The sequence below is a fragment of the Malassezia restricta genome, chromosome V, assembly GCF_003290485.1.
Source record: "Malassezia restricta chromosome V, complete sequence".
Lineage (NCBI taxonomy): Eukaryota > Fungi > Basidiomycota > Malasseziomycetes > Malasseziales > Malasseziaceae > Malassezia > Malassezia restricta.
The window spans coordinates 623669-648019 of record NC_040197.1 but is presented as its reverse complement, the minus strand read 5'-3'; the positions used below and the strand labels follow the sequence as shown (position 1 = coordinate 648019).

At 66.5% G+C, this 24351-nt stretch overlaps 15 protein-coding genes and 1 non-coding gene across 16 annotated transcripts; 8 read left to right on the top strand and 8 right to left on the bottom strand.

Moving 5' to 3' along the window:
- Positions 1–25: 25 nt before the first annotated feature.
- Positions 26–1480, bottom strand: MRET_3213 (cytoplasmic tRNA 2-thiolation protein 2; the record flags this gene model as incomplete). Its single annotated transcript, XM_027629840.1, has 1 exon — positions 26–1480. The coding sequence occupies one exon, from the start codon at positions 1478–1480 to the stop codon at positions 26–28; it is 1455 nt and encodes a 484-aa protein (XP_027485302.1).
- A 242-nt stretch (positions 1481–1722) lies between these two features.
- On the top strand, positions 1723–4326 carry MRET_3212 (serine/threonine-protein kinase; the record flags this gene model as incomplete). Its single annotated transcript, XM_027629839.1, has 1 exon — positions 1723–4326. The coding sequence occupies one exon, from the start codon at positions 1723–1725 to the stop codon at positions 4324–4326; it is 2604 nt and encodes an 867-aa protein (XP_027485303.1).
- On the bottom strand, positions 4317–5210 carry MRET_3211 (solute carrier family 25 (mitochondrial 2-oxodicarboxylate transporter), member 21; the record flags this gene model as incomplete). The annotated part of the gene is made up of 1 exon (XM_027629838.1): positions 4317–5210. One exon carries the CDS (start codon positions 5208–5210, stop codon positions 4317–4319), a length of 894 nt encoding a protein of 297 aa, XP_027485300.1.
- Positions 5211–5316: 106 nt separating this feature from the next.
- MRET_3210 (amino acid transporter) lies at positions 5317–6825 on the top strand (the record flags this gene model as incomplete). The annotated part of the gene is made up of 1 exon (XM_027629837.1): positions 5317–6825. The coding sequence occupies one exon, from the start codon at positions 5317–5319 to the stop codon at positions 6823–6825; it is 1509 nt and encodes a 502-aa protein (XP_027485301.1).
- A 45-nt stretch (positions 6826–6870) lies between these two features.
- MRET_3209 (vacuolar protein sorting-associated protein 45) lies at positions 6871–8715 on the top strand (the record flags this gene model as incomplete). Its single annotated transcript, XM_027629836.1, has 1 exon — positions 6871–8715. One exon carries the CDS (start codon positions 6871–6873, stop codon positions 8713–8715), a length of 1845 nt encoding a protein of 614 aa, XP_027485348.1.
- A 9-nt stretch (positions 8716–8724) lies between these two features.
- Positions 8725–9537, bottom strand: MRET_3208 (peroxin-14; the record flags this gene model as incomplete). The annotated part of the gene is made up of 1 exon (XM_027629835.1): positions 8725–9537. One exon carries the CDS (start codon positions 9535–9537, stop codon positions 8725–8727), a length of 813 nt encoding a protein of 270 aa, XP_027485347.1.
- A 279-nt stretch (positions 9538–9816) lies between these two features.
- On the top strand, positions 9817–10281 carry MRET_3207 (DNA-directed RNA polymerase II subunit RPB11; the record flags this gene model as incomplete). Its single annotated transcript, XM_027629834.1, has 1 exon — positions 9817–10281. One exon carries the CDS (start codon positions 9817–9819, stop codon positions 10279–10281), a length of 465 nt encoding a protein of 154 aa, XP_027485344.1.
- Positions 10282–10504: 223 nt separating this feature from the next.
- MRET_t0054 lies at positions 10505–10608 on the top strand. Its single transcript has one exon. It is a non-coding gene; the product is annotated as a tRNA-Ala (tRNA).
- A 91-nt stretch (positions 10609–10699) lies between these two features.
- On the bottom strand, positions 10700–12101 carry MRET_3206 (RNA-binding protein Musashi; the record flags this gene model as incomplete). The annotated part of the gene is made up of 2 exons (XM_027629833.1): positions 10700–11648; positions 11806–12101. The coding sequence occupies 2 exons, from the start codon at positions 12099–12101 to the stop codon at positions 10700–10702; spliced, it is 1245 nt and encodes a 414-aa protein (XP_027485343.1).
- Positions 12102–12230: 129 nt separating this feature from the next.
- Positions 12231–15788, top strand: MRET_3205 (C2 domain protein; the record flags this gene model as incomplete). The annotated part of the gene is made up of 1 exon (XM_027629832.1): positions 12231–15788. The coding sequence occupies one exon, from the start codon at positions 12231–12233 to the stop codon at positions 15786–15788; it is 3558 nt and encodes a 1185-aa protein (XP_027485346.1).
- Positions 15789–15794: 6 nt separating this feature from the next.
- MRET_3204 (oligosaccharide translocation protein RFT1) lies at positions 15795–17255 on the bottom strand (the record flags this gene model as incomplete). The annotated part of the gene is made up of 1 exon (XM_027629831.1): positions 15795–17255. The coding sequence occupies one exon, from the start codon at positions 17253–17255 to the stop codon at positions 15795–15797; it is 1461 nt and encodes a 486-aa protein (XP_027485345.1).
- A 26-nt stretch (positions 17256–17281) lies between these two features.
- MRET_3203 (uncharacterized protein) lies at positions 17282–18505 on the bottom strand (the record flags this gene model as incomplete). Its single annotated transcript, XM_027629830.1, has 1 exon — positions 17282–18505. One exon carries the CDS (start codon positions 18503–18505, stop codon positions 17282–17284), a length of 1224 nt encoding a protein of 407 aa, XP_027485341.1.
- A 41-nt stretch (positions 18506–18546) lies between these two features.
- On the top strand, positions 18547–19182 carry MRET_3202 (uncharacterized protein; the record flags this gene model as incomplete). The annotated part of the gene is made up of 1 exon (XM_027629829.1): positions 18547–19182. One exon carries the CDS (start codon positions 18547–18549, stop codon positions 19180–19182), a length of 636 nt encoding a protein of 211 aa, XP_027485340.1.
- MRET_3201 (calcium channel MID1) lies at positions 19163–21184 on the bottom strand (the record flags this gene model as incomplete). Its single annotated transcript, XM_027629828.1, has 1 exon — positions 19163–21184. The coding sequence occupies one exon, from the start codon at positions 21182–21184 to the stop codon at positions 19163–19165; it is 2022 nt and encodes a 673-aa protein (XP_027485313.1).
- A 22-nt stretch (positions 21185–21206) lies between these two features.
- MRET_3200 (p38 MAP kinase) lies at positions 21207–22367 on the bottom strand (the record flags this gene model as incomplete). Its single annotated transcript, XM_027629827.1, has 1 exon — positions 21207–22367. One exon carries the CDS (start codon positions 22365–22367, stop codon positions 21207–21209), a length of 1161 nt encoding a protein of 386 aa, XP_027485342.1.
- A 60-nt stretch (positions 22368–22427) lies between these two features.
- MRET_3199 (Fes/CIP4, and EFC/F-BAR homology domain protein) lies at positions 22428–24344 on the top strand (the record flags this gene model as incomplete). The annotated part of the gene is made up of 1 exon (XM_027629826.1): positions 22428–24344. One exon carries the CDS (start codon positions 22428–22430, stop codon positions 24342–24344), a length of 1917 nt encoding a protein of 638 aa, XP_027485272.1.
- Between the last annotated feature and the right edge of the window lie 7 nt (positions 24345–24351).

Below are 24351 nucleotides of genomic sequence, written 5' to 3'. Positions count from 1 at the left end.
GCGCGTCGTTGGTCCCACCTCCACACTACAGCAGATACGACGCTACCTGATCCCGCATGGCGTCCGGGGCGACGCGGGTGGGTGCATGCGACGTGCGGGGCGCATGCGGCTGCGCGAGGGCATCGCGCATACTGTCGTCCTGCACGGCAGGCGCCACGACGCGCACGGAGGCGGCCGGGCGCTCGGGGCGGCGCACGAGGTCATGGACGTCGGGCGGCAGCAGGACGCGTGTGCCCGTGGGTATATCGAGCACCTGCAGGCACGCATAGCACAGGTGCGCATCGAGGTCGTGCGCGGCGAAGGCCGCATGCCGAATCGACCGCTGCGACGTCCACTGCGCGGCGCCTTCCTGCGCGGGCCAGCGGCACAGCGGGCACGCGCGGCACTCGTCCCAGTCCCAGCGCGGCAGCGCTTGGACGGAGCGAACGAGCGCCGCGCCCTTCGCACCGATGCCGGGGCACATATCGGCGGGCACGGTGGGCCACAGCTTCGGGGTATCCTGGAGCACGAGCTTGCTGGCCGTGCCGATCACCGTGCTGGACGTGCTGGACACGCCATGCTGCAGCGCCGTGATCAGCGACTGCGCCAGGTGCCCCATACTCGACTTGTCGCTGATCGACTCGTACGACATGTCCGCGGCGGCCGGTGCCTCAGCCGGTGCGGCCAGGCCGTGCACACGAGCGTAGTATGCGCACTCGTGCGGGAGGAAGGCACGCAGCGGATGCAGGTGAAGCACATCCTGCACCCACAGCGATGCGGCGCCTTCGACGGGCAGCTTGTGGCCGGCGCCCTTGGCGAGCGCATCGAGCACGTAGGCGGCCGTCTGCGTCGCGTCCTGCGGAAACAGGAGAGCCGCGCACTGACGCGCGCATGCGGTGTCGTGGAGCACGCGGCGGCTCAGGAGGCGGTGCATATCTTCGGTGCGCGTTGCGCCGGCACTGGGCGTGCCGTGGCGGAGGCGCATGGCCGCGAGCAGATCGTGCGCGGCGGTCTCGTGCGCCTCGGTCAGCTCGCCCATCGTCCACGGCGGCTGCCGCGTGCATACGACGCCCTGTCCGCGCTGGTACACGTCGCTCAGCTGGCACGCGACAAAGACGGCATCGGGCGCGAGGCGGGCGATGTGAGCGCGCACGTCGTCCGCGTGGCCGCCGTCGTCGATGTACAGCACATCCAAGCGCGCGCGCTCAGGCGCGCGTGCGGGACTGGGGTGCGCGTCAGGTACGTACAGCAGGCGGTACATGGCGTGCACGAGCACATAACTGGCGACGCTGCCGTCGCACACGATCGCATACGCCGGCGATGCCGTCTCGGCGGAGCGCACGACACTCTGCCGGAGGATGGCGCCGCGGGTGTGATCTAGGCTCGCGCGCATCTTTTCGTCAAAGACGCGTGCATAGCACGGCGCGCAGTACGAGGCCTCGCGCACGGTGAGCACGCACTCGTCGCGTCGGCACCGAATACATCCACGCGGTGGCGGCATGAGGAGGAGGAGGCCGCGTGCGACAGCCCTCCACCTGAGCAGCGTAGGATGGCCACGTGCGTGGCATGACAGGGCCGGCGTGGTTGGTTCGCGTTTCGACGGATTCGTCCATGCAGCCCATTTACGCGCCCCTGACCACAATTAGGTAACCCGCAGGCGACGCAAATGGGAGGCGAGAAAAAAGGGCAGCGGCTGTCACGACTGCCGCGGGTGGGCTGTTTCCGTACCATCACGGCCCTCTCATGTCGGTAGCCGACCCGGTGGTGTGCGAGAGCACGGTTGCGATGCACGACGAGCCTACGATCGCGGCGATGGACCTGCCGATCGCGTCGCCCGCCGCGCAGCAGTACTTTGCGGCGCACCCGCGTCGCCCGCACGTGTACTTTGGCGACTACCTGCTGCTGCAGACGCTGGGCGAGGGCGAGTTTGGCAAGGTCAAGCTGGGCGTGCACCGCCACTTTGGCGAGGAGACGGCGATCAAGCTGATCAAGCGCGAGATGGTGGCGGCGGCGGAGGAGCACCAGGCGGACGGGAGCAAGATGAGCAAGGTCGAGCGCGAGATCTCGGTGCTGCGCCTGCTGCGCCATCCCAACATTGTGCATCTGTACGAGGTGATTGAGTCGGAGCGGTACATCGGCATCGTGCTCGAGTACGGCGCGGGTGGCGAGCTGTTTGACTACATTCTCGCGCAAAAGTGCCTCAAGGAGCGCGAGGCGTGCCGCCTCTTTGCGCAGCTCGTCTCGGGCGTCTCGTACCTGCACCGCAAAAAGATCATCCACCGCGACCTGAAGCTCGAGAACCTGCTCCTCGACCGCCACCGCAATGTGATCATCACCGATTTTGGCTTTGCGAACAATTTCAGCGCCCGCAGCAACGACCTGATGGCGACGAGCTGCGGCAGTCCGTGCTACGCGGCGCCCGAGCTCGTCGTGCAGGACGGCATGTACGTCGGCGCGGCCGTCGACGTGTGGTCGTGCGGCGTGATCCTGTATGCCATGCTCGCCGGCTACCTGCCGTTCGACGACGACCCCGCGAACCCTGACGGCGACAATATCAATATGCTGTACAAGTACATTATGGCCACCCCTCTTTCCTTCCCCGACTATATCACCGCCGAGCCGCGCTCCCTGCTCCTGCGCATGCTCGTGCCGGACCCCGCGAAGCGCGCGACGCTCGACGAGGTCATGGCCCACCCGTGGCTCGCGCCGTACCGCGACCTCTTCCACTTCTCCGTCGAGGAGCTTGAAAGCGCCGCTGTCGAGCAGCAGGCGCAGAAGCGCCAGGCGTTCCGCGACCAGATGGTCCAGCCGTCCAAGAGCGCCATGCCGCCGTCGCTGTCCCTCCCTGCCGTGCCGGCGCGCGAGCCGGACGCGGTGCCTGTGTCGGCGACGCTCCCAGCGCTGCCGACCGCGCCGGCTGTGCCGACCGAGGCGCCCAAGCGCAAGAGCGAGGCAGACGAGCCCAAGGCGCGCACCAAGCCGCGCGTCAGCGACGCCGAGCGCCCGTGGTCGTGGCATGCGCCGCCCAAGAGCGCACCGCGTCCCGAGTCGCGCCTAGCACCGCCGCTGTCGTACCAACATGGCGGCATGACGATGCTCGCGCCCGTGTCTGTGCCGCGTCGTGACGGACCGACGTCGTTCGGCCAGGAGCCACCGAGTCTGACGTCCTTCCTCCCGCCGATGTGGAACGACAAGCGGCCGCGCAAGGCGTCGCTGCCGAAGGACGAGGCGGCGCCCCCCGTGGCGGCGCCCGACGCCGCGGCACCGCCGCGAGCGAGGCCGACGTCCCTGCCCATGCCGCCGCCCGTGCCGCCTGTGCCGGCGGCGCCCGCCGTCGCGGCACCGCCGCTCGTCTTTCCCCCGCAAACGCGGCCGACGTCGATGCCCGTGCCGGCGCCCGCGACCGAGCCTCTCGCCCCCGCTGCGCCTCCTGCCCCCGCTGCGCCTCTCGCCCCTGCCCCCGCCGTGTCGTTCGCGCGCACGTCGCTGGATACCTCGCGCGAGACGCCCGTCCGCCGCACTACGTGGTGGCCGCGCCTGCCAGGTGCAGCGCCCGAGGAACGGCCGCGCCCCAAGTCGATGGACGTCGAGCGGCCGCTCTCGCTCGAAGAAGAGCGCGTGCAGTGGCAGCGCCGCGAGGCGGAGCGACTCGAGTCGGAGCGCGCCGAGCGCCAGCGCCGCGACGCGGTACGCGAAGAGCAGGCCGAGCTGGACCAGGGCTACCGCCAGGCGCGCGACCGCCTCGAGGGACAGTACCAGCGCCAGCGGCAAGTGAGCATCCTCGAAGTCGCGGGCGCGATGGAAAAGCGACTCAGCGCGCATGTCGGCACGGTCGATCCAGCGGCGCTGACGACGCGGCATCCCGACGAGGTGTTTGCCGAGATCCTCGACGTGCTGCACCGCATGGGCATCGCCGTGCGCCGCACGCGCGGCGAGCTCGTCGTCGAGTGCCTGCGCCCCAAGCGCCTGAACGCGCTCGAGCGCCTCTTTGCGAGCCGGCGGCAGGAACAGGCGCGCCAAAAGTGGGTCAAGGGCGGCGCACCCGCGCCGCCGCGTGTCTCGGACGTCGAGCGCGGCATGCACCGCCTGAGCGTCAGCGGCCTGCCGGCGTCCCACACCGCGCAGTCGCTCGACGCGTTCGCCGCGCCGAGCACCGCGCCCGAGTACGGCAGCGCAGCGTCGAGCGACGGCGGCCACGAGGTGCGCTTCGCCGTCGGCATCACTCGGATCCCGCGTCTCCAGGGGCTGTACAGCGTCGACATTCGCCGCCTCAAGGGCAACGCATGGTCCTACAAGTTTGTCTATGATACCTTGCTCCAGCGCCTCGATCTCGGTAGTCATGTGTAGTAGGGCGGGCCCAGCCACACGCGGACGTAGGAGGTAATCGCATCGACGACCAGCAGCATGAGGCCGCCGCCCGGCGCGAGGCGCACCACCTTCGGCCAGAAGCCCTTGTACAGCGCGCCCGCGCCCTCGTGGCGCAGGATGTGCCCGAGCTGCGCAAACGTGCCGCCCGAGTACGTCGAGGCGTTCTGGATGCGCGTCTTGACGACGTCCAGCGGCGTGTTGAGCACCGTGCCGATGAACCCACCGAGCGTGCCGGACACGAGACTGTTGCGCAGCCGCTCCGACTTGCTCGTCGCACGCGGCAGCCGCGCCTGGATCGCGGGAATCGAGCCAAAGTAGCCGCCATTCCACATCACATGCCGGATCATCGTCGCCGGCAGACCACGGTACAGGCCCGCATAGCCGTCCTGCCGCACAATGTGCCGCACCACATCCATCGGGCCACGGTACAGACTCCGCTGCGCACGGTCCTGCAGCCGCACCTTGACGAGCTCAAACGGCACGACCATCAGACTCTCGGTGGCGCCCGCCAGGCACCCCGTCACCACCGCGCGCACACGCTGGTGGCGCACGACAGGGCGCATCGCCTTGCCCCACGCATCGTTCGCACCAAACTTGAGCGCCCGCTTCGGCGCCTCGAGCACCAGCAGCGGCGCAATGCCGCGGTACAGCGTCGCAAGACCCTCGTGCCGCACGATCGACACGAGCATGCGCGCAATGCCGCGGGGCGCATCCGACCTCGCCTGGCGCTGGAGCTGCAGGCGCGTCTTGACCACGTCGAGCGGATACAGGCACGCCAGCTCAAAAATACCAGCGACGGCTCCCGCGCCGAGCGTGTAGTACGTCGGCAGCGGCACCGGCGGTGGCGTGGCCGTCGTCGTCATCGGCGGGCGTGTGAAAGCCGTGGCACCCCTTATCTAGGGCGCATACACGCCTCCATTGTGGAAAAGATAGCGCTTCTTCGTATCTCGTTTTTTCTGTTTGCCCACGATGGACGCCCTCGAGCCCTGCCCTGCGCCGGGGCAGAAGCGCACGGCGCTGTCGTACCTGTTCCCCAATAACGACCAGGTGCTCAGCCGGCGAGCCAAGTTCACCGACGACATCGATACCGCCACCGCGTCCACGCCCCCGCCCGTCGTGGCCGCGGACGACCACGAAAAGCCCAAAATCGAAGAGGGCCTCATCGAGCAGATCAATGGCCCCTACACCGGCGAGGAGCCCAAGGCACTCCCACGCACGCTCGGCCGCTTCGGCGCCTTCTTCAATATGATCGCCTTCTCGTTCGCCCTCGGCGTGCTGAGCATACCCATGGCCGTCGCCACCATCGGCATCGTCCCCTTCATCCTCCAGTGCCTGTTCTTCGGCTTCCTCTCGTGGTACACGGGCTACCAGTACTGGCGCATCGCGATGATGTACCCCGGCATCCACAACCTCCAGCAGGTCGGCGAGCTCATGTACGGCCCCTCGTGCGCCGTGGCGTTCGCCGTCATCCAGGCCGTGTTTGGCATCTTTGTGCAGGGCAGCCATGCCCTGCTCGGCGGCTACGCCTTCTACTACCTCGGCTGGCACGGCTGCATGGTCGGCATGGCCGCCGTGTTCGCCGTCATCTCGTGGATCGTCACGCTGCCGCGCTCGTACAAGCTCTTCTCGATGTTCGCGGCCACGTCGTTCACGTCGATCATCACCGTCATCATCATCGCCATGATCGCCAGTGGCGTGACGGGCCCCGTCAACAAGGACCCATCCGACCCGCCCCGCGAGATTCTCGCGTTCGGCGCGACGAAGCAGATCCCCCACTCGTTCCTCGACGGCATGCTGTACACCAGCAATGTGTTTGTGAGTTTCGGCGCCACCACATCGTACCTGCCGATCATCGCCGAAATGCACCACCCACGCCAGTTCCTCACGAGTCTGAACATGCTCGTCATCATCTCCATCGTGCTCTACATCATCGTCGGCTGCATCATGAACTACAACCTGGGACAGTATACCATCTCGCCGTCCCTCGGCAGTCTGTCGCCTATCATGGTCAAGGTCTCCTACGGCCTCAGTCTGCCCACCATCCTCGTCGCTGGCTGCTGCAGCGCGCAAGTGACGGGCAAAATGTTCCTGCTCAACTTCTTCAGCAAGTCGCGGCGGCGGTTCCTCGAGAACAAGTGGATCCTGTGGTCCGTGTGGATCACCATCAACTTCCTGTCCTGGGTAGCCGCCTACGTGCTCGCCGAGCTCATTCCCTTCTTCAACTCGTTCCTCGGCATCATGTCCTCCGTGTTCTGGAGCACCTTCCTCTTCCTCGCCTGCTGGTTCTACATCTGGCGCCACCAGCACGACTACCACCGCACGTGGCGAAACAGGCTCGGCCTCGTCGTCGCCCTCCTGATCATCGGCATCGCAGGCTTCTTCCTCATCGCCGGCACATGGGCCGTCGCCGTCAGCATCCGCGACCTCTACAACGCCGGCAAGGTCGGCGGACCGTTCGAGTGTAGCATGCCGGTCTAGCCGACCCTCCACTTGTGTAGCTGTACTATTGCTCTCTCCCCCTCGATGGATGTGTGCCAGGCCGTCTCGGCGTACGTCGAGCGCATGGTCAAGGAGGTGCGCGGCATGAAGATGCTGCTCCTCGACGACCACACGACGCCCACCATGTCCGCGACGTTCACGCAGTCCGCCCTCCTCGAGCACGAGGTGTACCTGACCGACAAACTCAGCCACCGCCCACGCGAGCGGATGCACCACCTGCAGTGCCTCGTGTACGTGCGCCCGTGCCCGGCGTCGATACACGCGCTGTGCCAGGAGCTGCTCTCGCCCAAATACGGCGCCTACTGGCTCTACTTCAGCAACGTCGTCGCGAAGCACGACATCGAGGCCCTGGCCGAGGCCGATCAGCACCAGCTCGTCCAGGCCGTCCAGGAGTTCTTCTCCGACTACGTGCCCGTGACGGCGTCGCACTTCACGCTGCAGTACGACGTGCCGCCCCACCGCCTCTGGGGCTCGCACCTCGTGCAGTGGGACCCCGACGCCTTCGAGCACCACACCAGTGCGCTGCTCTCCCTCCTCCTCAGCCTCAAAAAGAAACCCGTCGTGCGCTACGAGCGCATGAGCGCGCTCGCCCGCAAGCTCGCCGACGAGCTCGTCACGCGCATGAACGACTCCCACGCGTCGCTCTTCGACTTCCGCCGCACGGACGTGCCGCCGCTCCTCCTCGTGCTCGACCGCCGCAACGATCCCGTCACGCCTCTCCTGACGCAGTGGACGTACCAGGCGATGGTGCATGAGCTCCTCGGTATCCACAACGGGCGCACCGTCATGCACACCGAGCACGGCCCGCAGGAGATCGTGCTCTCCGTCGACCACGACCCGTTCTTCGCCGCCAACTTGTACGACAACTTGGGCGATCTCGGCGCCTCGATCAAGGACTACGTCGTCCAGTTCCAGGCGCAGTCCGCGTCCAACTCAAGCATCGAGACCGTGCAGGACATGAAGCGCTTCATCGAGCAATACCCCGAGTTTCAGCGCCTGCGCGGCAACGTCAGCAAACACGTCGCCCTGCTCGGCGAGCTCAGCCAGCTCGTCGACACACACCACCTCCTCGAAGTCAGCGAGCTCGAACAGAGCCTCGCAAGCAACGAGAACCACACCACAGACCTGCGCAACGTGCAGACGCTCATCGGCTCAGAACGCATCCGCCCCGACGCCAAGCTCCGCCTCGCTATGCTGTACGCACTGCGGTACCAAAAGTGGTCCGGCAACCGCATCGACGCCGTCGTCCAGCAGCTCATCGACGCAGGCGTCCAGGACGTCGCCCTCGTCTACGTCATGCTCAACCTATGCGGCGCCGAGCAGCGCCAAGACGATCTGTTCGCCAACGAAAACATCCTCGCCCGCGGCAAGAGCGCCCTCAAAGGTCTCAAGGGCGTCGACAACGTGTACACACAGCACACACCACACCTCGTCAAGACCCTCGACCACCTCCTGCGCGGCAAGCTCCGTACCTCCAGCTACCCGTTCGCCGGCACCGACGCCCCCGACGCCCCAGCGACCGTGTACCCCGGCGGACCGCCCACACGGCCGCAGGACGTGATCGTATTCGTCATCGGCGGCACCACGTACGAAGAGGCGCGCATGATGGCCCTCCTGCATGTGCCCGGCACCCACTTTGTGCTCGGCGGCACCACCATCCACCGCTCCCAGTCGTTCCTGCACATGATGCAGCACACCGCGCAGCATCTGCCCGCGTCCGTGACGCAGCCGCCGCCGTCGATGGCGCAGAGCATGCCGCACCTCCGCCTCGGGCCCGTGCAGCTCGCCGTGCCGCAGGAAGGCGATCTCGAGCAGGTCGCCATGGGCGCCATGGACATGCTGGGCCGCGTCATCCGCCCTGGGCCATAGCTATGTACTCTATTCATCGTGCGACTCGAGCTGCCACGCAGGAATCTGCGGCGCTGCCTTGGCCGGCGGCGGGGCCGACGACTCCGCCGGCGCCGACGCACTCGGCGTGCTGAGGCCGCCGCGCGACACGAGCAGCGAGCGCAGCGACTTGAGCTCGCCCTGCAGATCCGTGAGCGCCGTAATGGACGACGCGCGCGAGCGCTCCAGCATCGACGCAAACTCCTCGCGCATCGACTCCATCTCCGACTTCATGTGCTCCAGATCCTTATCGCGCTGCTCCTCCCGCGACCGCGACTCGGCCACGAGGTCATTGACGCCACGTACGCTCGCCTGGATCGCCGACTGCTGCGCGGCAAGGCCCTGGCTCATCGCCTCCGTCGTCTGATCCAGCTCCTCCAGATGCAGCGCAACCTCGTCATACTTGGCCTCGAGCGCCTCGCGCTCCTCCTCCAGCACCGTCTTGTTCGGCGGCTGCAGGTGCGGATACAGGTATCGTCGTGCAAGCGACACGACACCGTAGCCCACCGTGCCCGACACGACAGCCATAATGAACCAGTCGCGCCAATCGCGCTGCGGGCGCGCAGGTGGGTATGCAGGCATCATCGGGTACGGTGCAGACGGCGGCAGCGGCGGAGGGGCACGGCCCACCTGGCTCAGCGCTCGGTCGATCTCCTGCGACGTCAGGCCCTTGGACTCGAGGAAACTGATGCGCTGCGACATGGAGGAGCTCTGGACGTTGGGATCCTCCAGAAACGAGACCGCATTCGCGACCATATCCGCGCGCGGCGCACTCGGCCCCATACGCTCCGACGGCTCAGACATGCCTCGCGCCAAGCGAGCCACGCCGGCGTCGTAGGCCCTCTATCGTCACGTGAGCGAAGGCAGCGTGGCAGAGCGCGAAAAACCCCGCCGGCCTTTTTTCGTCCAGCGACGACGAGGTACGTGTGCCTGGTCGGCTGGCATCCTATGATTACATCTATTCACACTGTCTGAGCCTGGCAAGGCCGTGACTCTTGATTTCTCAAAAAACTACAACGGTATATGACGGATGCCAGCCGACGCTTGCGCTTGCGCGGCCGCGACTAACATGACAGCGTCAGCATGGCGAACGCGCCCGATAGATATACCCTGTTCCTCCTCCAGCCGGGGGAACAGCGCATCGAGGTGCAGGAGGACATGCGCATACCAAATGCGGCCACCTTTGTGTTTAATAAGGAAGATCACACCCTGGGCAATATGCTGCGCCATGCTGTTCTGTCCATGCCGGGCGTGCTCTTCTGTGGCTACAAAGTGCCGCATCCCCTTGAGCCGCGTGTTCTCGTCAAGATTCAGACGGACGGTAGCCAGACGCCCGTCGAAGTGCTGCAGCAGGCCTGCACAAAACTCATCGTTCACATCGGCTCGCTGAAGCAAAACTGGGCGAAGGAGGTGCGTCTCGGCACAGACAGTGGTAGCTATGGCACACAGCTCTGGCCGTCGTACGAGCCAGGTGCACCCATGGCCGGCAGCGACTATGACGCCGACCGCGCCGCTGGCGGTGCTTTGGGTGGCTATGTAGATATGTAGCACGTGTATCATAATTGGGCCATTTTTCGCCATGCACTTGTCATGACGCAAGCACAGCTGCCACCCCTCGCGGTCGGCGGTCGGCGCAGGGTGCGTTGCTCCGAGCGTAGCAACGCACCCTGCGCCGCCCTGGACGGGAAGGCCTGGGAAGAAGCAGGACCAAGCGCATTCACGGTCTCTCACACTGATGACGGAAAGAAAGTCATTGTTGGTAGCAGTTGTCGGGCGTGTGGTCTAGTGGTATGACGTCTGCTTCGCACCTTTGCGGACTGAACGAACCCTCTCGATTCAGCAGAAGGTCCCGGGTTCAAATCCCGACTCGTCCAACCTTTTTTGCTTTATTCTCCTCCGCCATTTTTTTTTTGTCTGCCGACGCTCCACGTCCCTAGCTAGTGGCGTTGACTCTCATAGAAGCTGGTTAGAATCGACTACGTTCATCATAGCTACGCGATCCACGCGTGGGCGAGCGTTCACGCTGATGCGCTGGGCCACCCGCGGCGCCACGGCCACGAGCATCGTCGCCGCGGCTACCCCAGCCAGCATCCTGCCCTGAGCGGCCGGCGCCCTGTGCACGGCCGCCTGGGGGGGCACCGGGCATGCCACCTGTGGCGGCGCTGCTCATATACGCAGCCATCATCTGCTGCCACATGAGCTGCGGATTCCACGCCGAGCTGCCCCAGCCCATCTGCTGATACATCTTGGCCATCGCCTGAGGATCAAAGCCGCCTGCGCCAAAGCCGGGCATCTGGGCAGGTGCCTTATCGCCGCCATTCGCACTACCGCCGCCGGCGCCCCACATGCGCAGCGGAGCCTGGGCATTGCTACCGCGCGCGGGATCTGACGAGAAGCGGTTGGGTGCGGCGTTGGGCTGTGGCTGACCCCGCGACTGTGCGCGCTTGACCTCGATCTGCTTGCCATCCAGAAGCAGGGGCTGGTGAGCAAGCGTATTTTCTACGCCATCGTCGTTCTCGAATGTTACAAAACCAAAGCCACGCGGGCGACCCGTGTCTTTGTCCATCATCACTGTGCTGTCTAAGACGTGACCAAACTGCTGGAAGAGCTGCTTGAACGAGTCCTGCGTAACAGTCTGGGGCAGTCCACCCACAAAGCACTTTTGGGTCTTGGACTGCTCGGGGCGCGGAATGGCGCGCTTGGGATCGATAATCTTGCCGTCCAAGAAGTGCTCACGCACCATGACGGCATTGACCGACTTGGGATCTGAGAAAGTTACGAACGCAAAGCCACGCGAGCGGCCCGAGGCGCCATCGCGCATGACCGTGCACGATGCCACGGGACCAAACTGTCCAAAGTAGCGGCGCAGACTCTCCTCGTCGGTGTCCCAGTTGAGTCCGCCCACGAACATTTTTCTGTCGACGTGTCAGCTACCATTCCACACTGATGGGGCATCCAAACGCATGTGTGAGCTACCACGGATCATTCCTACCCGGCACTGGCTAGCTGGCTCTACTGCTGTATCGCTATGCTGACTCTGCCACTGTCTGGACGCCACCACGTCATACTCACCCTTCGTCAGGCAGATCCTGGGGCGCAATGTGCTCACCCCGCGCCGCTGCCGCACTACGTGCCTCTGCCGAATCCAGCGGCGGAGGCGCCGGACGCCCAGGAATAAACGACGGCGCGCTGCTCGTCTCGGGCACGGCACCCGCCGCTGCTGGCGTCGCAGCAGGTACGGATGTCGACGGTGCTGGCGTCGCTGCTGCCGGAGCAGCCGCCTCTGGCTTAGGCGCGGGGGGCGCACTCACCGATGGCTCGGCCTCTTCGCCATACAAATCCGCATACAGATCATCTGCTTCCGACATGATGGTCACGGGAAAAAAAACGGGTCGCCCCTGCCCCGAGACGTGTCAGGTGCTGACTCATCATCCGCCACCACCACCACCACCTTTGGCCCCATCCCTCGTGGAGGGTGTTTGCCACGCGTAGGTGCCATGCCGCCATCGGGGGCCTCGTCCACGTACGCGCGCAAGGCACTCACGGATGGCGATGTGTACGTATTTACGCTGCAGACGGCGTACCTCGATGATCTGTTGCGGCATGCGCCGCCGCGGCCGGAGCCGATCGCGCCGTCGCGGCCCTCGTCGGAGCGATCAGAGAGATCGGCGCTGTCTGACAAGCTGAAGGATCTGCGGCTGCACGCGACGAGCAGTGGGCAGGCATGGCGCGTGCCGGACAAGCTGGTGCGCAAGCTCAGCGACCAGCTTGGGCAGATTGCGATGGGCCGCGATCCGCTGTACCAGCAGCCGTCGTTTCGGCAGACGATGGGCGCCTTTTACGGGATGCTGCAGGACGACGCGACGGCCAAGCGCCTGCGCGAGTCGCGCATCGAGACGCTCCTGCTCGAGTTTACGATGTTTGCGCAGGCGCAGCTCCGTAAGCGCCTGCCGACCGAGGCGGACGTGCAGGCGGAGCTGGACGTCGAGACGGATCTGTTCGTGCGAGTCGTGCACGATGTCCTTCGCACGATACCTGGCGTATCGCGCGATCTGACGGACTATGTGAGTCGGTACATGGCCCGCGACGTGGAACGGCCGCGGTCGTCGGCGGAGCGCCGCCGCACCGACACGCCGGACGACGTTGCCACCTCGCCGCTCGTGGCTGCGACGGGGCGTCTCTTCCACTTTAGCGATGCACAAGTGCGTCTGGACGTGCAGACGCTCAGCCAAACGTGCACGTTGTCGGAAGCGGTGATCGACGTCAAGCGGTGCATCTACCACATCCACGCCCAGCGGGCCTGGCCGGGATGTCCGGACGATTTCAGCACACCGGAAGCGTACCGCCAATGGCGCTCCAGCGAGCTCATGCAGCTGTCGAAGCTCGTGGCCGATATATGTGCGGTGCGTCCCGACCTCATGAAGGCGTCCGTCACGAGCGATAGCTCGTCGCGCCGGTCGCTCGATATGCAGGACGACGTCGACGACGCCTTCACCTACATTCCGCCCGATCCGTGTGCGGCGTACGAGCGCCTCCTTGACATATGCATGGATTTTGATCTCGATGCGATTCAGCGCAAGGACGCGCAGGACGACGTGCCGCTCTCGGTCCTTGCGCCCGAGCACGAAGACCTGCTGCGCCTCTGTGCGACGCGCTGGCGCGTCTCGACGGCGTTGGCGCGCATCGCTCATTTGCGCCTGTGCCGCAACAAGTACGATGCGGGGCATGTCCCGCTCGAGTGCGTCGCTGCGTCGCTCGAGAGCCTGAGCGTGCACATGCAGCAGGTCCCTCCGGCGCTGTGGCGACGTGCCGACCAGGCGCGGCTGGCGCAGCACCTCGGCCTGCTCGCCGACTCGCTCGTTCGCAGCGTGCACGCGGACCTCGCTCAGCTCGAGACGCCGTCCGAGTCGGTCGTCGCGCTACTCGACCGCGTTTCTCGGCTGGCTGGCGACGCGCACGTCGTGGCCGCGCATGTCGCGCCGCTCCGTCGTGCGTTTGGGCAGGCAGCGACGCGGGCGTATGCTGCCAAGGCTGAGGGCGTCTTTCGTGTGCAGACCAACATTGTGCGTGGCTTTGCCGAGCTGCTCGACTGGCTCGAGCGGCTGATCGAGACACACCGCCGCCAGCTGCGCCCGGTCCCTGGCCTCGCTACGAGCGACGAGCTGGCGAAGGTGTGTGTGCCGCTGTTCCTAGCTGACCTGGCGTCGGTCAAAGAGGCGGTCGTGCTCCAGGTGCGGCAATCGGGCGATCTCGAGCGCGTGAACGAGGCGCTGGCTCTGTGCCAGCGCGTGCGTGCATGGCAGCGGTCGTGTGACGACGCGTTCGATGCGTGTGCGTACTTTCGGCCGTGTGTCGTGCTGTGGCTGGAGCTGAGCGAGGCGCGTACCGCCGAGTGGATCCGATCGGCCGTGCAGCACGACGCGCTGCACGTGTCGGATACGACGACGCACAGCACGTCGGTGCAAGACATGCTGGATGCGCTGCAGCAGCCGCTCGCCTTTCTCGAGTCCCTGGCGTGGGCGGACGAGACGGACTTGGCGGCGCTGCTGTCGCTCCTAGCCGGCAGCTACGAGCGGCACATCGCCCTGTACTGCCACCTGATGGCCGATCGGTACATGCTCGATATGCGTCCGCCGTCGCTGCCGGAGGCGTCGTCGGACGCCCCGCTGTGGGTCGTGCGCGCGAAGCAGGCCGTGCTGCCGTCTGAGCAGCAGATGCGGAGCGCTGTGCGTCCGTTTGTGCTGCAGCCGCACTCGTGCGTCATCCTCAACAATATGGAGGCGGCGCGGCAGCTGCTCGATACGCTGTATCGCCGCATGGAGGCCGATACGCAGGCGGAGCGCCTGCGCGGCACGACGGCCGACGTCCCGCGCTCGATGGTGTTCTCCGTCAAGATCGTGCAGGCCGAGCTGCCCGTGCTCGACGTGCCGCGGCTCGATACGCTCGTGACGCTCAGTGATGCGCGCGGCACGCGACTCGGCAAGACGCGCACGCTCTACGACACGCGCGTGCCGCGCTGGGACGAGGTGGTCGACATCGACTGCCCGACGGCGCAGTGGATCTCGGCGACGGTGTGGCGCCGCTCGCTGCACGGCGAGCCGCACCTGCTCGGCCGTGCGAGCGTCTACCTCGATCCGCGCGTGTTTGGCGACGTGCCGACGCACGACGTGTGGCTCACTCTCGACCGTGCGGGCGGCAAGCTGCTGCTGCGTGTGAGCATGGACGAGGCGCACGATGGCATTCTGTACACGTTTGGGCGCGCCTTCCGCACGGTCAAGCGCACAGAGGCGGACATGACGCGTGTGTTGGTCGATCACATCTCGCTGTACATGCGGCACGTCCTCTCGCGGCCGGTGCTCGCGGCGCTCGTGCGCGGCCGCCGCGTCGATCGCGCGCTGCGCGCGCTGCATGCGGGCGCCCGCGCGCCGCTCACGGACCACGACATGGAGGAAGCCATTGCGCCGCTCTTTGACTACCTCGACGAGACGCTCGGCACGCTGCACAGCAGCCTGAGCGCGTCGCAGGCGCAGCTCGTCCTCTCGCGCGTGTGGAAAGAGGTGCTCGTCACGCTCGAGGGCCTCCTTGTGCCGCCGCTGTCGGACGCGCCGACCGACATGCAGCAGCTGTCCGACAAGGAGGTCGACGTCGTCTTCCGGTGGCTCTCGTTCCTGCGGAACTACTTCCACGCCTACGATGCCGAGACCGATACCGTGCACGGCCTCCCGCTCTCGTCGCTCCAGAGCACCAAGTACCGCGAGCTCGTGTCCTACCTCCTCCTGCACGACCAGAGCACCGATGCGCTCATGATCGAGTGCGTGCGCGGCTTCCAAGCCCGCCTCGTCAAGGCGCCGTCACGCGCAAAATCCGTCCTCTACCAGCGCTCGCTCGGCACGATCGGGCAGCACAAGCGCGCCAAGCAACAACGCGCCTCGCTCGCCGACGCGGGCGACGGCGACGCCTGCCTCATGGCCATGCGCATCCTCCGCATGCGCCCCGGCACCGGCGACTTTTTGTCGCAGCAACTCACGTCGCTCCACACACTGCCGTCGTCCTAGTGTACACTATAGCATCCACAGCGCTTGCGCCAGCGCACGCCGCTCGCCCACGACGACCGCGGCGACGCACGCCGCGGCGCACACGCCCCACGAGGCGGGATACGCACGCACGATCGCACCACACGCGACCAGCACGCTCCATACCCACCCATGCGGCACAACGCCGTCCCACGGCCGCCGCGACACGTGCGCGACATACGCACTCGAGGCCAGCGCCCGCACGCTGAGACTCGCAATATTCGCCACGACCATACGCGCCTCCGCCACCGGCGAGGCCAGCACACCGACCATGACCGCACTCGCGGCCACGAGCACGTACGAGTACACGCGCAGCACATGCGCCGGCGCCACGGACTGCACAAACGCCTCGACGACGCCATTCACGCCGAGCACCGGCACGTACCAGCAGTACATACCGAGAATCGGGGCCGCATGCGCCCACGCCGGCCCGGCCACGAGCCGCAGAAACGGCGCCGCCACGGGCGGCGCCAGCGCCACCAAGCCCGTGCCGAACAGCACATGCAGGCGCAGCAGCGTGCGCATCCACGCCGCCGCCTCGCCGCCCTGCGAGAGGCGCAGGCGCACACTCTCCTCCAGCGGCTGGAACAGCATACGTGCGACGAGCGAGCCGTAGTTGCTCGCGAGCGCATACGCGCCCTGCTCGTCGAGCGTCGTCAGCCGCGCAGCCGCGAGCTTTTCGCCTTCCGTCAGCACGAGCTTGAGCGCCGCCTGCCCCGTCGTGACGCGCAGAAACGCGCGCGTCGGCGCGTCGCCCCACACGGCCGCGGCGCTCGTCGGCCACCACCACCGCCGCGCATGACCACGCAGGCACACGGCCCCGACCAGCAGCACCATCGCGCCGTACGCCACACGGCCCCACGCAAACGCCAGCAACGCACAGGCCTCGGACGAGAGCGCCACGTACGCAGCCACGCAGCGCTGCATCGCCGCCAGGCACGCAGGCTGGAGAAGGACAGCGGTCACGACGGCCTTCGCCGCGAGGCCGCCAGCCTCCATTGCGACGCGGATCGAGACGTACGCATCCAGCCCAAGCGCACACGTGTGCAGCGGCTCGGCCCACAGCTCCAGCCACGCGCCGAGGCCGTACAGCGCGACAGACACGGGCACGGCCACACCGCTCTGCGCCCACAGCGCCGCGGGCGCCAGGTACGTGACATACGCCCACCCGACCACGACCGACAGCACACTGCCGATCCACACCGGCACGAGCGCCAGGTTGTGCAGCATCGGATCGCCACGTCGCAGCGCGTCCTGGCGCCGCAGCATCAGCGCTCGCGTGCCCTCGCGCGAGAGCGCCAGCACCGTGCTCAGCACCAGCTCCAGCTGCACATTCGCCGCACCAAATACGGCCGGCGACGCCGTGCGCACCAGCACCTGGTTCAGCACAAACGTCCCGAGCCGCGCCCCGATCTGCAGGGCCAGCAGCCCCGACGCTGCTCGCGGCATGACGACGACAAGGCGCGCCGCTCCGATCAGGCACGTGACTCTGTAGCGGCGTCCGCGCGGCGCGCTCCCTCGGTGAGGGCGCGGTACAACGCGGCGCCGTACGTGTGGCGCGACTGGCGCACGGCGACCATGTTGAGCAGAATGTGCACGGTCTCGAGGTTGGCCTGGATCAGGAGATGGAGGCCCCTGCGCGTAGCCGCACACTGCTTCGGCGAGCCGCTCGTGAAGCGCACGTCGGCCTCCGTGAGCGCGCGCAGCGTCAGGCGGCCGTCTTCCACGAGCTTCTGCGCAAAGCCGCACAGGAACATGACGTCCGACTCGGTGAGCGAGCCGTACTCGACGCGCGTGGCCGCCAAGCTGACAAACTTCGGCATGCAGAAATACTGCACGAGCCATCCAGCGCGCACGAGCGCACACGTCGGCGACAGGTCCGCCTGCATCATCTCGTCCACATCCATCAGGCGCACCAGCACACTCGCCACGCGCGCCGGCGGCATACTCGCCAGCGCGTCGCCCCACACATCCAGCAGCGTCAAGATCACGTGCGACTCGACACGCATCGAGAGCAACATCCATTCGTACGCCGTGCGCGTATTCAGCACCGCCACACGCGCAACGTGCCCGGGCTGGCACGGGCCGCCGTCGCGCATCGCAAAGTACACGGCCAGGTGCGCCGGCACCGTGCGCACATAGTCATACACCCACTGGTTCTGATGCACACTCAGCGGACCCGGCTGCGTCAGGCACCGCAGCGCCACGTCCGCCTCGTACAACGTCACATCGTCGGCGTCCACATAGCTGAACAACGTCAGGCCAGGCACCCATAGGTGCGGACAGCTTTTGCACAGCTCACCGTGCTTCTGCGGATCCAGGAGGCTTTGCAGCGTGCTGTGCCACGCCAGCCTCGACGTGTCCGTGTGGCGCTCCATCCACGCATCCACCGCGCCCGCCGCATACTTCCGCAAGAGCGGCAAGAACGGCTGCGCATCCTCCGGCGCACCCTGCCTCACATACGGCACATGGCACACGTACAGCAGAATCAGGCGCTGCACAAACCAGTCGCTCTCGTCGTACGGCGCAAGACACTGCGGTCGCCCCGACGTGTCTTGCAAACCGTCCTGCAGCACCGCCCACCAGTGCTCCATCACGTACGCGAACCGCTCCGACACCCGCACACTCGCTTCCCATGCTGCCAGCGTCTCGCCCAGCGGCCGATAGTACGCCGCCGCCCAAAACGCCCGGTCCAGCATGGGGCAGGAACGCAACCCACGTGGCTCCCAGTCTTCGTGGGATGCCACCGCCACCCGACGCTGCGCCCCTGTCGGCGCGCCGGCGCGTCGGGCTGTCCCTCTGGCCGCTCCCGGCATTTCAACTCCATGCGCCCGAAGATGGACGTCCGCGCTCGACCAACATGTCCCTCGTGCATCGCGTCCTGCCGCCAGGCGTGCGCAGCCGCGCGCCCAGCGCCGGCACGTCGGCGCCCGTCGCAGCGCTCCAAGTGATACCGTGCCTCCGTGTCGCGTCCATCGCCGTGTCTGTATCCTTCTATACCATCGTGCTGGGCTTCGTGACGTACGGACGACAAGGCCCCGACCAAGCGAGCCTCTTTCGCGGGCCGCCAGGCAGGCCCTCGTCCCTCAGCCCCGCGACGCCCGGCGTGCATGTCCAGCTGCGTGTGCCAGTCGCACATACGCACATCCATCCCCAGATGCTGTGGCTGCTGGTCAGCGACGTCGATGCGTTCTTTGACGACGCCGCGCACAAGCTCGAAGTGGCCGTCGCGCCCTCGCACGGCTACTTTCCCGCGCACACGTTCGGCGAGGCGCGCATCGTCACTCGGCCCCAAACTATGCCGTGGGGCACGCGCGAATGCCGCATCATCGATCCCGACGGACATACGTGGGTCATCACCCAAGTGCAGCGCTAATCCACATGTACATACCGACGCCCAGCAGCACGACCCACGCCTCAAGCGGCACGGCGCGCCTGTGGGCGCCGCTACTCGACTCGCGGAACAGGCGATCGACCTGCATCGAATTGCAGAACACATGTCCAAACGCATCCTGCGCGACATACGTCGAGTACGCGCCGCCGAAGCGCATATGGTCCGGACCCGCGCCGCCATTCTCACCGACGCCAAAGCCCGTGCTGTCCGCATCGGCAAACGTGCCATAGTCGCGCTGCGCCGTGACGGTCCACAGCGGGCACTGCCACCGGATCGTCGGCGGACACGACCGCGTGACCATTTCGCACGTCAGCAGGCACGGCAAAATCTCGCCATAGTCGCCCGGCGCAAACAGCTCGTCAATGTACGACTGCCGACTTCTCATCGGCCCGACGCGATTGACAATGTACGGGTACATGTTCGTATTGGGCGGCATCGGCAGACCCTGCAGCTCGCTGCCGTTCTGGCTCGCCGCGCTCTTCGACGGATCGACGAGGTCCGTGCATCGTGGAATCGCTACGGCGCACAGCCAGTTTTGGTACGCGCGGCGGCAGTCATCGCACGTCGCGACGCTCGAGTACACGCCAAACTTGGTCGATTCACACGGAAACGTGCTGAGCGTCGCGGAAAAGTTGCCGTAGTTGGCCGAGATCATGTCGTGCAGCACGCGCAGTACGTGCTCCTGCGACTGCTCGGGATTGTACGGCACGGCGTACGCGAGCTCGGGGCAAAAGTCCACATTGTACAGCAGGCGGCAGTTGCGCGTGCGCTTCGTCACAAACTTGACCGACGGATACAGCGTGTGCCGCACATGCGCGCCGACGTGCTCGGATGCGACGAGGTACGCGGTGTAGTTCGAGCCCGGCTCGAGGTCCTGCACATAGAACTGCTTGCGCACTTGCTGCAGCCATGCCGTGCTGTTGGCCTTGAGCTTGTGCACCGTCTCGAGCATGGCCACGTCCTCGACGATCGCCGCGCCGGGGGGCGCCTGGCCGACCGACCCATTCCAGTTCGGCCGCGGGATCGACTGAGGCTGGTTGTCAGGCCCGCGTGTGAACCGCGGCTGCGTGTTGCGGCTCGTCTCGCTGCTGTTCATGAAGGGCTGGATGCCACGCATGCCCATGTGCTCCCATAGATCAAAGATGCGGCAGAAGGACGAGTTGAAGTAGTTGATGGACGAGAGCGAGTTCGGGCCGACGGTCGGCAGCACAATGAGGCTGATGTTTGGCGCCGGCGATGTGTAGTTGAACGACGTGAGGAGCGCATTGCGGCGATCCGTGTCGTCGAAAAACAGGCCCGGCGTGGTAGCGACGCTCTCGAGCGAGCCGACCGTCGACGCAATCAGCTGCATCGTGTACGTGCCGGTCTGTCCACGCGTATCCTTCGGCGGCCAGATGCCAATGAACGTCGTGCCGCTGGAGCCGCTCTCGACGACGACCTCGCACCATCCACCGAGCGCGTGGCCTGTGTGAGACGAGTCGATGCCCGAGTCGGGCCCGGGGTTCTTTGTGCGCCCATCCGTCGCGACGTACATGGCCACGAGCGTCGCCTCGCGTGCCTCGCTCGGTGACATGTCTAGCTGCTTGAGCAAGTCGCTGTCGCTCGTGTTGTACGCCTCAATGCCGGGGCCACTGCACAGCGAGAGCGAGAGCCACAGCTTCGTCTCGGGCTTGGCCACGAATTGGAAGAACACGCCATCCGTGGCGTCCAGCTTGACTTCGCTGCGGATCGGCGTGGCATCCTGCAGCAGGTAGGGATGGTCGGGCTTGGGTATCGTGCTGCTCACCGGGGCTGGCGAGGCCAGGCCTGTGCTCGCGCTGATGTTGGAGTTCGTCGAGTGCTTGGGCAGCGGCACATAGGGTGTCTTGGCCGACGTAGGCAATCTATACGCCGTATGGCTGCTGCTATGATGGGAGGAAGAGGCCGCGTAAGCGCCTCCGATCAGCCACGCCACGAGCCACCCAAGCGCCCGGCGCCCGGCCATGATGATGTGGTGTGGAGGCAAGTTAGGGGGCCAGGTCGGCAAACTGGGCATCGTGGGCCTGCTGTGCCTCGGCCTGCTGGGTCGGATCGGCCTCGGGCAGGGCGGGCGCGGCGCCGGATGCCTGCGCTGGTGCGGCGTCGGACGGCGCGTCTTCGATATTGTGAAAGTCGAGGATCTCGGAGTACATCATGACCTTCCACGTGTCGATCGGCAGGTCGGCGTCGTTGAAGCTCCAGTCGAAGACCTCGTCCGCGACGGGCTCGTCGTCGGGGTTGTGGTACGGCTGCAGGTACGGGTGCGTGAGCGCGTCGCCGGCGGTGATGCGCGTGTTCACGTCAAACACGAGCATGCGCTCGAGCAGGTCGAGGGCCTCGGGGTCCGTGTGGGGGAAGCGCTGCGTGAACGGCACGCGCTCGCGCTTCGGGAGCGACTGCACGAAGCGCAGCGTGTTTTCGCTGCAGATCGTGTTGATGACCTCCTCGGGCGGCGTGCCGAGCAGCTCGGTGATGATCGAGAACTGGTGGACGTGGTCCTTGCCGGGGAACAGCGGCTTGCCCTCGAGCATCTCGGAGAAGATACAGCCGGCGCTCCAGACGTCGACGGCCACGTCGTATTTTTGCCAGGTGAGCATGATCTCCGGCGCGCGGTAGTAGCGCGTCGACACGTATCCGGTCATCTGCGGGTCCTGCACACGCGCGAGGCCAAAGTCGCAGATCTTCAAGTCGCAGTTTTCGTTGATCAGAATGTTGCTCGGCTTCAGGTCGCGGTGCACGACGCCCGCCGAGTGCACGTACTTGAGCCCGCGCAGGATCTGGTACAAAAAGTACTGCACAAACTGCTTCTCCAGCGGGCGGCTCGTGAGCAGGCGGTGCAGATCCGTGCCGAGCAGCTCCGTCACAAAGTACAGATCCTCGAGCGGCGAGATGAAGATGTCGCTCAGGCAGATGATATTCTCGTGCCGAATGTGCTTCAGCAGCTTGAGCTCGCGATACGTGCGCTTCGCCAGCACCGGCGTGCTGAACGGCTTCATGACCTTTTTGATCGCCACAGACGTGTCGGTGAGCTTGTCGTGCCCACTGCACACGAGGCCAAAGGCCCCCATGCCCACAGGCTGCAAGTTCTCATACCGCGTCGTGATCTCAAACACGGTCCCAAAGATGGACAGCTTGATAAAGTCGGCCATCGTGGATGGAGGCGAACCGAGCCCTCCGCTGCCCCGCCTTTTTTTTTTTTCCCGCGTGCCATGACCGACGTCCGTGAGCGTGGCGTAGGCTACGTGCCCGCGCTCGCGCACAAGGACCCGCGCTCAGGCTTCGTCGCGCTGCAGCAGCGCCTGCGCCATGCGCGCGTCTTCCACGACCACCTCGCCGACTTTATGGCCGCACAGTGCGAGGCGGAAGAGGCCTACATCAAGCACCTGCAAAAGGCGGCGAAGCGCTTCGGCGATCCCGCTCACATACCCATCGAGTATAGGCCCGTGTACGCGTGCCTCGTCGATCAGTTCGGCCAGCTCGCACAGCTGCACACCGTGTTCGCACGCCAGCTCCAGCGGCAGCACGACATGCTGCACACGGCGCCCGCCCACGGCGCATGGTCGGCACTCGCGCGGCACGACGAAGGCATGGCGCCATCGATCCGCGAGCTCCAGTCCCTCGAGTCGCACCTCGCGAAGGACCAGCGCAAGGTCGAGCAGAAACGCACGCCGGCGGCGCAGTCCAAGCTCGACGCCACCCAGGAGGCCCTGCGCCGCGCCCAGGCAGCATGGCAGAGCCGCGCGCCTATCGCCCTGCAGGCGTACGAGGCCGCCGACTTGGAGCGCCTGACGATGCTGCGTGACGCTGCGATCCACCTCGCGAAGGACCAGAGCGAGCTGGCGCGCGGCCTGTATGACATGGCCCGCACGACGGCGCAGGCGGCCAAGGCTTTCGATCCGCGCGCGGACATGGCCCGCTTCGTCGGCGTACAGCATGCGCCCCACGGCATTGCGCTGCCGTCCGAGTACATGGACGCCTCGCACCGCTCGCAAGCCGCGCCCGCGGCGATCGAGACGCCGCCCCAGGTAGGCCCTCGCGAGGCGCGTCCTATGCCGCCACCTGCGCCCACGGCGATCGAGACGCCGCCCGCGCCCCACGCGCGATCCCAGGAGCTGCCGCCCGCACCCCCCGCACCGCCGCAAGCAATGCCCCAGGAGGTACCCTCGGCGCCGCCTTCTGCGCCTCGCGCCTCGCATCTCAGCTTCCTGCCCCCCGACGACGCCGCAGAAATGACGCGCATCCGCGAGCAGCTCCGGCAACACGCGCGTCCCTCGTCGTCCCGACGCCGCGAGTTCCGTGCATCTTCGTACGACGTGTCGGAGCACGCGCACCACCCGATCGTCTCGCCCATCATCGGCAGCCCCTTCACCTCGCCCATGACCGAGGCATGGCACGAGTCAGCGCCGCCTACGGTGCCAGAACGCGAAGCGGCGCCTGCACCCGTCCCTATCGACATCGGCGTGTACGAACGCATCCATGCCGTGTGGCGCCATGGCCTCCTCGATCAGGTCCGCGTCGTCGGCGAAGTGCGGCTCGCTGCGCCCCGGCCAGTCCGCGCCGTCCTCCGCCTGGCAGGCGACGCCGGCGCTCAGATCCACGCGGCCGCCGGCGTGACGTGCACGGCCCCGCACGTCTACGAGCTCGATGTCGGCGACGACATGTGCGCCCTCGAGTATGAAGTCCCTCTCGATCACGGCGACCAGGTCGTCCCGCTACTGCTCCAGACGCAGTGGCGGTGCGAGGCCCAGCAAAGCTTGGTCCTCGTCACGCACCGCCCGAACCCGGCCGTGCCGCCCGCCGTGACAGCCGCGCTCCAGGACGTGTCGTTCCGCATATCGCTCCCGAGCGACGCGCACGTCACGGGCGGCGTCATGAGCGAGCCTATCGGCGATTGGGACCCCGCGACGCACACCCTGTCCTGGCACGCGCACGCGCTCGAAGGCCGAAGCGCCGTGCGCTTCCCGCTCGCGACACAGGGCTCGCCGCAAGACGTGCACGCATCCTGGCGCCTTCCCGCCTACACGATGAGCCCGCTGGACGTGCACGTCGAGGCGGCCGGCACGCCGCTCGCCGTCGCTCCGATGCAGCGCCTGACCCTCGCCGGCCGCTACCAAGTCGTTTCATAGCCTCCAC